The 10,985-nt window shown below is 40.7% G+C and overlaps 1 protein-coding gene across 1 annotated transcript; it reads right to left on the bottom strand.

The window, feature by feature from the left end:
• Positions 1–1,166: 1,166 nt before the first annotated feature.
• On the bottom strand, positions 1,167–9,600 carry LOC113891019 (GTPase IMAP family member 7-like). The gene is made up of 2 exons (XM_027538640.1): positions 9,501–9,600; positions 1,167–2,635 (listed from the first exon to the last, which is right to left on the bottom strand). The coding sequence occupies exon 2, from the start codon at positions 2,592–2,594 to the stop codon at positions 1,713–1,715; it is 882 nt and encodes a 293-aa protein (XP_027394441.1). The 5' UTR covers positions 2,595–2,635; positions 9,501–9,600; the 3' UTR covers positions 1,167–1,712.
• Between the last annotated feature and the right edge of the window lie 1,385 nt (positions 9,601–10,985).

The raw sequence follows: 10,985 nt of genomic DNA, 5'->3' as shown, positions 1-10,985 counted from the left end.
GGAGGTTTCAGGTCTTTGGGTGGGCCTGGGTCTTAGTGTTTATATGGAGGCCTTTGGGAGAGCTCCTGTCAATTAACTTTCCATTAGCAAATGTGCTGTTTGATGCAGAGATCTCAAATCCCTAGGTTGTGCTCTGTGACAACCAACAGGGGTGGAAAGGGGGTTCAAGAGGGAGGGGACATATGTGTACCTATCACTGATTCATGTTGAAATATGGAAGGAACCAACATAATACTGGAGAGCAATTTCTTCCAATTAAAAAAATTAAGATGTCTAAAAAGATCGAACTAGTGCCTTTGAAAGAGCTTTAACTTTAAAAGCCAGCAGATATGAATCAAAATTCAGCTCTATTGATCTCTAGGCAAGAATTCAGATGGCTCTAGTCAAATTACTTATAATCCTGAGACTCACTGTCATCTTTTCTATAAGGTTGTTATAATAATTAATTTAAATAAAATGACATATAAAATATTTATGTATAGAATAACAGTCATGTTAATCTGTACTATACTTAGATGGCATTGATAGCAAAAAAAGAGATACATTTAATAGCAAAAAGAGGAGAGAATAAAACAAGAGAATTTGCCAACTTCCACATCTCCATGAACCATAGAATAATGGTGCCAGAGAAGCCCATGCTTCACAAACAAAGTTCTCATAGGTGTGGATTCAAATAATACATCAATTATTACATCAGTGGAGCCTACACTTAACATAGGCAAGGTTTCTCATTGGAATTTTCCCAAATTGAATCTTTGAACTCTACAAAATGGATCATTACCTGGTTATGTCAATTTCATAAACTCTTAAATTTATTGGCATTGTGTGGAAGGACAGGTGGGAACCAGGAGTGCTGGGGAATGAGCTGGAAAGTTATTTAATTCTGGTTAACTCTTACTGCATGGGTTTCCCAGATGATGCTAGTGGTAAAGAATCCCCCTATCAATGTGTGAGATGTAAGTGATGTGGGTTTGACCCCTGGTTCAGGAAGATCCCCTGGAAGGTGGCATGGCAACCCACTCCAATATTCTTGCCTGGAGAATCCCACGGACAGAGGAGCCTGGTGGGCTACAGTCCATAGGGTTGCAAAGAGTAGGACAGGATTGAAACAACTTAGCCTGCTTGCATGCAGTCCTCACTGCATAACAAATCATCCCAAAACATAGTGGTTTAAAAGAATAGCAATCATTTATTTTTCTCATGAATCTGCAATTTGGGTAGGACCCCGTGGGGATGGCTCATCCTTGCTTTTTGCAGTTTCATCAGTTGGCAGCTGAAGAATCCACTCTATGTTGCCTCACTTGCAAGGCCATCAAGCTGATTCTAGATGGCAGATGAAATATCAGCCAGGGGAGTGCAGCAGTGACTTCAGGTTCTCTTCATGGGGGCGACTTGGGCTTCTACTCAGGCTTCCTCACAACAGGGTGGGCAAATTCCAAGGGTAACCAATGTGGAAGAGCAAGGAGGCATTTTCCCTATCTAATCTTAGAAGTCATATGGTGTTCCTTCAACCACCTACTATTTCTCAAAGCAGTCACAAAATCCCTCCAATTTCAAGGTTAGGGACATAGACGCATAGTGCAAGGGAGAGAGATCATAAGAGGAAGTCAGATTGTAAGAAGTCAGAAAATATTGTTTTAACCATCCTTGGAAACTATAAACTACCGTATTAACAAGTTATAGTAAAATGAGGAGTAAAAATAAACTTTGTACTACCAGAACATGTGCCATATGTGTGAAAGTGTATTTCTAATCATGTTGAATGCAACTTGAAATATATTCATCTCAGCTTCTCCCCTTATATTTTTCATTCGTTCCTCATGCTTCTGCATTAGCAACATTATTTGTTTCTCCTTTTCTGCTGGTTGTTTATGGGCATATTCCTTTTCTACTAGTTTAATTTTGTTTTGTAATTCATCAACATAGACTTTCTTCAAGTGTTCCTCCTGCTGTCTCAGCTTTTGGTCTATGTCCTTGTAAATGGGGTCAGAAAAGTAAGCCCCTTGGTTGTTCTGCACCATCTTGTCTATCAGCTCCACCAGCTCCTGCACCTGAGCTTCCTTCTCAGCCTGCTCTGTGTTCATGCTGTTACTGATGGCACAGCAGCGGTCTCCACATTCCTGGAGGAGGCTTCGTAGGTTTACATCTGCATACTTCAAAAAGTCGCTCAGGCTCTGGTCCTCCAGTTCATCTCTGCGAGTGAATAAGATGATCATATACTTCATGGCTGCTTTCCCAAACAGATTCTTGACCAACGCCACGGTTTGCTGCTCTTCCTGTGTGTAACGGCCCAGCCTCAGGACCAAGACGATGGCGTGAGGCCCGGGACAGGAGGCGAGGACACATTGGCTGATTTCCCTGCAGGTGGTGTTCAGGCTGTCCTTGGTGTCAAAGAGCCCTGGGGTGTCAACAACAAGAAGCTCTCTCCCCTTCCATTCCCGGACCGCTTTCTGACAAGTTTTGGTAACAGCTTCCGCAGCAATCCTAGACTTGAATACTTTTTCCCCGAGGATGGTGTTTGCAGTTGCACTTTTCCCACTTCCGGTCTTCCCGACCAGCACGATCCTCAGAGTGCTGTTTGGAATGGCAGCCATGTTTATATCAAGAGACTCTGGCGCGCAGGCACCCACACCACCTAAGAAAAGGAGGGAGGGGGGAAAGGGTCAATTTAGGTAAGTAGGAACCTTTTCCATCTCTTTCTTCTTCTTCTTCTTCTTCTTCTTCTTCTTCTTCTTTTCCTCACTGATAGTTTCTAATATTTGCTTATGCATATTGACCCCGGTAGCGACAGAAAATTTAAACAGTTCAATTGTTATTGAAGAAATAACCAAGTAGTTAAGAGTATCTCCACAAAAATGTCAGGTCCTGATAGTTTCATAGGGAACTCACTGAAACCTTTAAAGACCTGATAATCTCAGTGCTACTCAAACTATTCCTGATCACATAGCAATAAAGGAAAATTTTCAGTTTTTTTTATGAAGCAAGTGTAATGTTGATTTCAAAGCTAACAAAGATTTCACAATAAATAAAGCTATAGACATGTCTCATGTGTAAATATTGATACAAAAGTCCTAAATACATTATTAGATGCGAAAAGCAGCATCACATGAGTAAGTACGATTGTCAAATATACTAGGGTGATTCAACATGAGGATTTTCATTGTACAATACATCCCATCAAGAGATTAAGAAGAAAAGTAGGTGCAGAAGAGTCATTTGGCCAAATTCAATCCTGATTCATGTTTAAAGAAGTTCATCAAATTTAAATTAATTGATTCTTCTTTAACACGATTGTATGTATATATAAAATTAAAAATTTTGTTATCACTTTTTTTTCCATGCAACTAAGATTGTTTTTTGGGCACTAAGTTGTGTCAAACTCTTTTGTGACCCCATTTTTTATAGCCTGCCTGGCTCCTCTGTCCGTGGCATTACCCAGGCAAGAATACTAGAGTGGTTTGTCATTTTCTTCTCCAGAGGATCTTACAGATCCAGGGATCAAACCCGAGCCTCCTGCATTGGCAGGTGGATTCTTTGCCATTGAGCCACCTAGGGAACTCAGCAACTAAAACAGTTGATTATAAAATTTATTTGGATGAAGGAAAAATAATTAGCCTGGGCAAACAAGCCAAAAAAAAAAAAAAAAAAATGAGGTAAGACTAGCTTTGCCAGATAGTAGAATATAACAGTTTCTATAATTAAAGCAGTATGATATTGATGCATGGATAGACAGAACAGTGAAACAAAAACAGAAAATTCAAATATAGGCCAAGTTGATCACACAATATTCAATTATATTCAAATCATTTACATTATGCTACATTTATATTCAGTAAGGTAGCATCTCACATCAATGCAAAGAAAGATGGACTAATAAGGAACATTGAGACAACCATATAGAAAAAATAAAACTGTGTCCATTTCTTCTTGCTGTTCAACTTCCAAATAGATTAGAAATTTAAATGTAGAAAAATTTAATCCATATAAATAATAGAAGAAACATGAGTAAATCTTTGTAACCTAGGTATAGGTAAAATATTTATAAGATTTGGAATAGAGTAAGGTTGTGTGAAAATCACTTAGTCATGTACCACACTTTGTGATCCCATGGACTATACCACCCATGGAATTTTCCACGCCAGAATACTGGAGTGGGTAGCCTTTCCCTTCTCCAGGTTATCTTCCCAACCCAGGGATTGAACCCAATCCCACGTTGGAGGTGGATTCTTTATGAGCTGAGCCACAGGGAAGTCTAGAGTAAGGAAAGAGACTCCTAAATTTGATTACATAAAAATCAAACAGATATTGTGGGAATATACAAATTAAAACACAAATGTCAAACCAGAGGAAAAAATTTTCCTACTTTTATAAAAGAAGGGTCATTTCCCTTTTATACAAATAATATATGTACAAGTGGTCAATAAGCACATTAAAAGATGCTCAGCATTAGTAACTACTCAGGAAATGCAGTCAAAAATACCTTGGTGTATCACCTCACAGCAGTCAGAATTGCCACCATCAGAAAGTCTACAAATAATGCTGAAGAGAGTGTGAAGAAAAGGGAATCCTCCTCCACTGTTGGTGGATACATAAATTGGTATAGCCTCTATGAAGAACAGTATGGAAGATCCTCAAGAATTTAGAAATAGAGTTGCCATATGATCCAGCAATCCAACTCCTGGGCATATTATCCAGATAAAGCTCTAATTTGAAAAGATACATGCAGCACTATTTACAATAGCCCAGACGTGCAAACAAACTAATTGTTCGTCTACAGATGAATGTGTAAAGAACTCTGGTTTGTATGTACAATCGTATATTACTCAGCCATAAAAGAGAATGAAATAATGCCATTTGCAGCAACATGGATAAAACGAGATGTTTTCACATTAAGTGAAGTAAGTCAGTCAGAAAAAAACAAATATTATATGGTACAATTTATATGTGGAATCTAAAAAAATAAATTACCTTATTTACAAAACAGGAACAGACTCACTAACACAGAAAACAAACTTATGATTACCAAATAGCAAAGTCAGCTGCTGCTGCTAAGTCACTTCAGTCGTGTCTGACTCTGTGCGACCGCATAAACAGCAGTCCACCAGGCTCCCCCATCCCTGGGATCCTCCTGGCAAGAACACTGGAGTGGGTTGCCATGTCCTTCTCTAAAGCATGAAAGTGAAAAGTGAAAGTGAAGCTGCTCAGTCGTGTCTGACTCTCAATGACCCCATGGACTAAAGCCTATCAGGCTCCTCTGTCCATGGGATTCTCCAGGCAAGGGTACTGGGAAAAGGGATAAATTAAGAGTATCAAATTTATGGATACATACCACTATATATTCCTTGTGGCTCAGCGGATAAGAATCCGCCTGCAATGTGGGAGACCTGGGATCTATCCGTGGGTTAGGAAGATCCCCTAGAGAAGGGAAAGGCTACCCACTCTAGTATTCTGGCCTGGAAAATTCCATGGATTACAGAAGAATTGCACAAAAAAGTTCTTCATGACCCAGATAATCACGATGGTGTGATCACTCACCTGGAGCCAGATATCCTGGAATATGAAGTCAAGTGGGCCTTAGAAAGCATCACTACAAAGCTAGTGGAGGTGATGGAATTCCAGTTGAGCTATTTCAGATCCTGAAAGATGACACTGTGAAAGTGATGCACTCAATATGCAAGCAAATTTGGAAACCTCAACAGTGGCCACAGGACTGGAAAAGGTCAGTTTTCATTCCAATCCCAAAGAAAGGCAATGCCAAAGAATGCTCAAACTACCGCACAATTGCACTCATCTCACACGCTAGTAAAGTAATGCTCAAAATTCTCCAAGCCAGGCTTCAGCAATACACGAACTGTGAACTTCCAGATGTTCAAGCTGGTTTTAGAAAAAGCAGAGGAACCAGAGATCAAATTGCCAACATCCACTGGTTCATGGAAGAAGCAAGAGAGTTCCAGAAAAACATCTATTTCTGCTTTATTGACTATGCCAAAGCCTTTGACTGTGTGGATCACAATCAACTGTGGAAAATTCTGAAAGAGATGGGAATATCAGACCACCTGATCTGCCTTTTGAGAAATCGGTATGCAGGTCAGGAAGCAACAGTTAGAACTGGATGTGGAACAACAGACTGGTTCCAAATAAGAAAAGGAGTATGTCAAGGCTGTGTATTGTCACCCTGCTTATTTAACTTATATGCAGAGTACATCGTGAGAAATGCTGGGCTAGAAGAAGCACAAGCTGGAATCAAGATTGCTGGGAGAAATATCAATAACCTCAGATATGCAGATGATACCACCCTTATGGCAGAAAGTGAAGAAGAACTAAAGAGCCTCTTGATGAAAGTGAAAGAGGAGAGTGAAAAAGTTGGCTTAAAGCTCAACATTCAGAAAACGAAGATCATGGCATCTGGTCCCATCACTTCATGAGAAATAGATGGGGAAACAGTGGAGACCACGGCTGACTTTATTTCTGGGCTCCAAAATCACTGCAGATGGTGACTGCAGCCATGAAATTAAAAGACGCTTACTCCTTGGAAGGAAAGTTATGACCAACCTAGACAGCATATTAAAAAGCAGAGACATTACTTTGCCGACAAAGGTCTGTCTAGTCAAGGCTACGGTTTTTCCAGTGGTCATGTATGGATGTAAGAGTTGGACTATAAAGAAAGCTGAGCACTGAAGAATTGATGCTTTTGAACTGTGGTGTTGGAGAAGACTATTGAGAATCCCTTGGACTGCAAAGAGATCCAACCAGTCCATCCTAAAGGAGATCAGTCTTAGGTGTTCATCTGAAGGACTGATGTTGAAGCTGAAACTCCAATACTTTGGCCACCTGATGCAAAGAGCTAACTCATTTGAAAAGACCCTGATGCTGGGAAAGATTGAGAGCCAGAGGAGAAGGGGATGACAGAGAATAAGATGGCTGGATGGCATCACTGACTGGATGGACATGGGTTTGGGTAGACTCCGGAAGTTGGTGATGGACAGGGAAGCCTGGCGTGCTGCAGTTCATGGGGTCACAATGAGTCAGACACGACTGAGTGACTTTCACTCACCACTATATATCAAATACATAAGTAACAAGGATTTACTGTATAGTAAAAAGGAACTATCCAACCAGTCCATTCTAAAGGAGATCAGTCCTGGGTGTCTGTGGAAGGACTGATGCTAAAGCTGAAACTCCAATACTTTGGCCACCTCATGCGAAGAGTTCACTCATTGGGAAAGACCCTGATGCTGGGAGGGACTGGGGGCAGGAGGAGAAGGGGACGACAGAGGATGAGATGGCTGGATGGCATCACTGACTCCATGGACATGAGTTTGAGTGAACTGCGGGAGTTGGTGATGGACAGGGAGGCCTGGCGTGCTGCAATTCATGGGGTCACAAAGAGTCAGACACAACTGAGTGACTGAACTGAACTGAAAAGGGAACTATATTAAAAATCTTGTAATAACTATAATGGAAAAGAACCAGAAATGTATACATATATATAAAACTAAATCACTTTGCTGCAATTATAGTAAATTGACTATACTTCAATAAAAATATTTTAGAAAACAAACAATATCTAAAAGTAGAGAAACAAAAGACCAATAACTCAATAGAAAATGAGATAAGAGATATGAATGAACAAGTTCATGAAAAAATGTAAAAATCCTTTGAATATATGAAAAGATATTAACATTCACTCATAGAAAAACATATCAAAACATAAAAAACCATTAAATTAATTAATTAATTAAAGTAATACTATGACACTATTTCTCACATACAGGTTTGGCAAAATTCAACTTTGTTGGCATAATCTATAGGTAAACGGTATAGGGGAGGGACTCCCTGATGGTCCAGTGGTTAAGAATCCGCCTTGAAATGCTGAGGATGAAGGTTCTACCCCTGGTTGGGGAACTAAGATCCCACATGCCATGGAGCAGCTAATCACACCACAACCAGAGAGTCCGTGTGTCCCAAGGAAAGATCCCACAAGAGGCAACAAAGATCCCGCATGCTGCAACTAAGACCCAATGCAGGCAAATAGATAGATAACTATTTAAAAACAAAAAGATTAAGGAAGACAGGTCCTCTCCTGCATGACTATTGGGAAGAGAAAAACAGTCTAAAAGAACCAGAGGAGAAGTTAGCAAGAAATTGCAACGGTACCTAAGCATTTACTCTTTGATTATCAATCACAGTTTTAGGACTTATCCCAAAGGTACACCGATAAAAAAAAAAGAAGAAGAAGAAGAAGAAAATTATGCAGAAGGCTGTTAACTGCACCACTGTTTGAAACCTCAAAAGACCAAAAACTTATCAAATGACCATCATTAGGGACCTGATTGAATTAACTAAAGTATATTCACACAGTGAAGTACTAGCCAACTGTAAGAAGGAATGAAGTATATCTCTATATCCCAGTATGGAGACATCTGTAGAATACATGATTAAGCAAAAAAAAAGCAAAGTGAAGAAAATAATGTACAGTTTATGAGCATTTCTCTAACAAGGAGGAATGTGACCTACATGTATAAATGTAATATATGTGTTTTTCATTCATCTGTACAAGCAATGGCAGAATAATCTGAAAACTAAACAAATAATAAGTTACTTAGATGGGGATGGGAAAAAGAGGAAGGAGGGCACGGGGATAGATGCTGGGAACTAGACTTGTTGGGATATACTTACATTTCACAGATTTGATCTTAAAGCCATATAAATAGTTTAAACAATTATACAGAAAAGTTATGTTTCAAAATACTAGTGAAAATCAAAAGCAAATGAAGCAAACGAGCCTAATTGTATTTTGTGTTGTGAATGAGCCACACAAAAAATCGTTCCAAGAGACCTGACAAAGCGGTCATTTCTTTGTCCATCCCCAGTGGGATGTATTTAATTTCTCCCACTACTCTCCCCGCAGAAAGACCTGCAAAAAATTATTTTCAGGAATCCTATTCTTGGTTGTGTATGTTTGTATAGTTTTGAACTTCATTGAAAAGGCATAAAAACAATGAGCCAAGTAGCAACAAGCACTCTTAGTGCCAGATTTCAGTCTTCAAATACCATTTACCCCCAAAAAAGTAGTTGATTTACAATCAACTATACTGCAATATAAAATAGAAACTAAATTTTAAAAAAGAGAGATTAGGACTAAGTGGCCTCTATTTGCCTTCCAGCTCTAAAGACCCGCCTTGGGAACGCATTTCCTCTTAAGAGACATGTCTGGGTTATCAAGTGTACTCAATGTCTATCCCAACAACAACTGGATGGAAGGTGTAGTATTCAGCAAGTTTGTCATGTTAAAATGAGATGCGTGGATATTATGCTAACAAACACCATTACTCCCCTCCCTACCCTCCACCACTCCCGCTCTGGCAGCATCCTCTCGGTGGAGTTGCTTGCACAGCACGTGGCCCCTTCTCAGGCCAGAATCCACGCCCTCTCCAACTCCAGATATCCTACTGCCCCTACAGCTCTGTGCTCTGGAACCTCTTCTCAGCCAGACTCACCTGCTTTTGAAGGATTTGATGAGCTGTCCGGTTTCTTCCAGAGAGCTGTTTGAGCCCCTGTTTTTGCTTTAACTGCTGCATCTGAGACCTCAGAGCCAGGAAGCAAATTGGGTGTGGTTAGTGAAGACACTTTTTTTTTTTTTTTAAAGAGACAGAAATATTGCCCATAATGTTTAGGTTTTCCAGGTTGGAAGCTTTTCCTCCATGTGCCTGCAGTCACAGCAAAATTTCCCAAAATTACACTTGTTGTTTGGGGTTATAGTAAATGACTTAAATCTTGCCCGGAAAGCCAGACACAGTGTCTGATCATCTCTCCTGGGAGCTGTGAGAGATCACAGGGCGCTTCAGGAAAGAAGTAAGTCAGACACATGGCTCGCTGTTTCCTTGGGATACTGCCTGTTTTACTGTTGGGTGGAAAGTAGAACTTGTAACTGATGAACCTGACCATTTAGCTGAAGTGATTTCCAAGCAAAGTGTGGAAGGTGCAGCCTGGTTCCTCCTTCTGCTTATAGTGAAATGCAAGAGGAAAGAGGTTGCAGTGATGCGTCTAGAAGCTGAGGATTGCCGGCAGCCCCAGAAGCCTGGAAGAGGCCAGAAAGCAGCCTCCCTAAGACTCTTCAGAGAGCACGGCTCTGCCAGCATCTTGAGTTTGAACTCCCAGAACTAGGAGGTAATAAATGTCTTTATTTTAAGCTCCATAGTGAAAGTGAAAGTTGTTCAGTCATATCCCACTCTTTGGGACGACATGTACTATACAGTCCATGGAATTCTCCAGGCAAGAATACTGGAGTGGGTAGCCTTTCCCTTCTCCAGGGGATCTTCCCAACCCCAGGATCGAACCCAGGTCTCCCACATTGCCAGCGGATTCTTTACTAGCTGAGCCACCAGGGAAACCCAAGAATACTGGGGTAGGTAGCCTATCCCTTCTCCAGTGGAACTTCCCAACCTAGGAATCGAACCAGAGTCTCCTGCATTCCAGGTGGATTCTACCAACTGTGCTATCAGGGAAGCCCTTTCAAGCTCCATTCAGTTCAATTCAGTTCAGTCGTTCAGTCGCATCTGACTCTTTGTGACCCCATGGACTGCAGCACGCCAGGCTTCTCTGTCCATCAGCAACTCACAGAGCTTACTCAAACTCATGTCCATGAGTTGGTGATGCCATCCAACCATCTCATCCTCTGTCATCCACTTCTCCTCCCATCTTCAATCTTTTCCAGCATCAGGATCTGTTCCAATGAGTCAGTTCTTCACATCAGGTGGCCAAAGGATTAGAGTTTCAGCTTCAGCATCAGTCCTTCCAATGAATATTCAGGACTGATTTCCTTTAGGACTGACTGGTTTGATCACCTTGCAGTCCAAGGGACTCTCAAGAGTCTTGTCCAACACAACAGTTCAAAAGCATCAATTCTTCAGCTCTCGGTTTTCTGTACAGTCCAACTCTCACATCCATACATGACTACTAGAAAAACCATAGCTTTCACTAGA

Source organism: Bos indicus x Bos taurus, chromosome 4 (assembly GCF_003369695.1).
Source record: "Bos indicus x Bos taurus breed Angus x Brahman F1 hybrid chromosome 4, Bos_hybrid_MaternalHap_v2.0, whole genome shotgun sequence".
Lineage (NCBI taxonomy): Eukaryota > Metazoa > Chordata > Mammalia > Artiodactyla > Bovidae > Bos > Bos indicus x Bos taurus.
The sequence above is the reverse complement of the archived record's forward strand: the minus strand, read 5'-3'. Positions and strand labels throughout refer to the sequence as shown.

Excerpts from the sequence above, each read along its gene's own strand:
- LOC113891019 (XM_027538640.1), bottom strand. The coding sequence starts at position 2,594 with ATGGCTGCCATTCCAAACAGCACTCTGAGGATCGTGCTGGTCGGGAAG.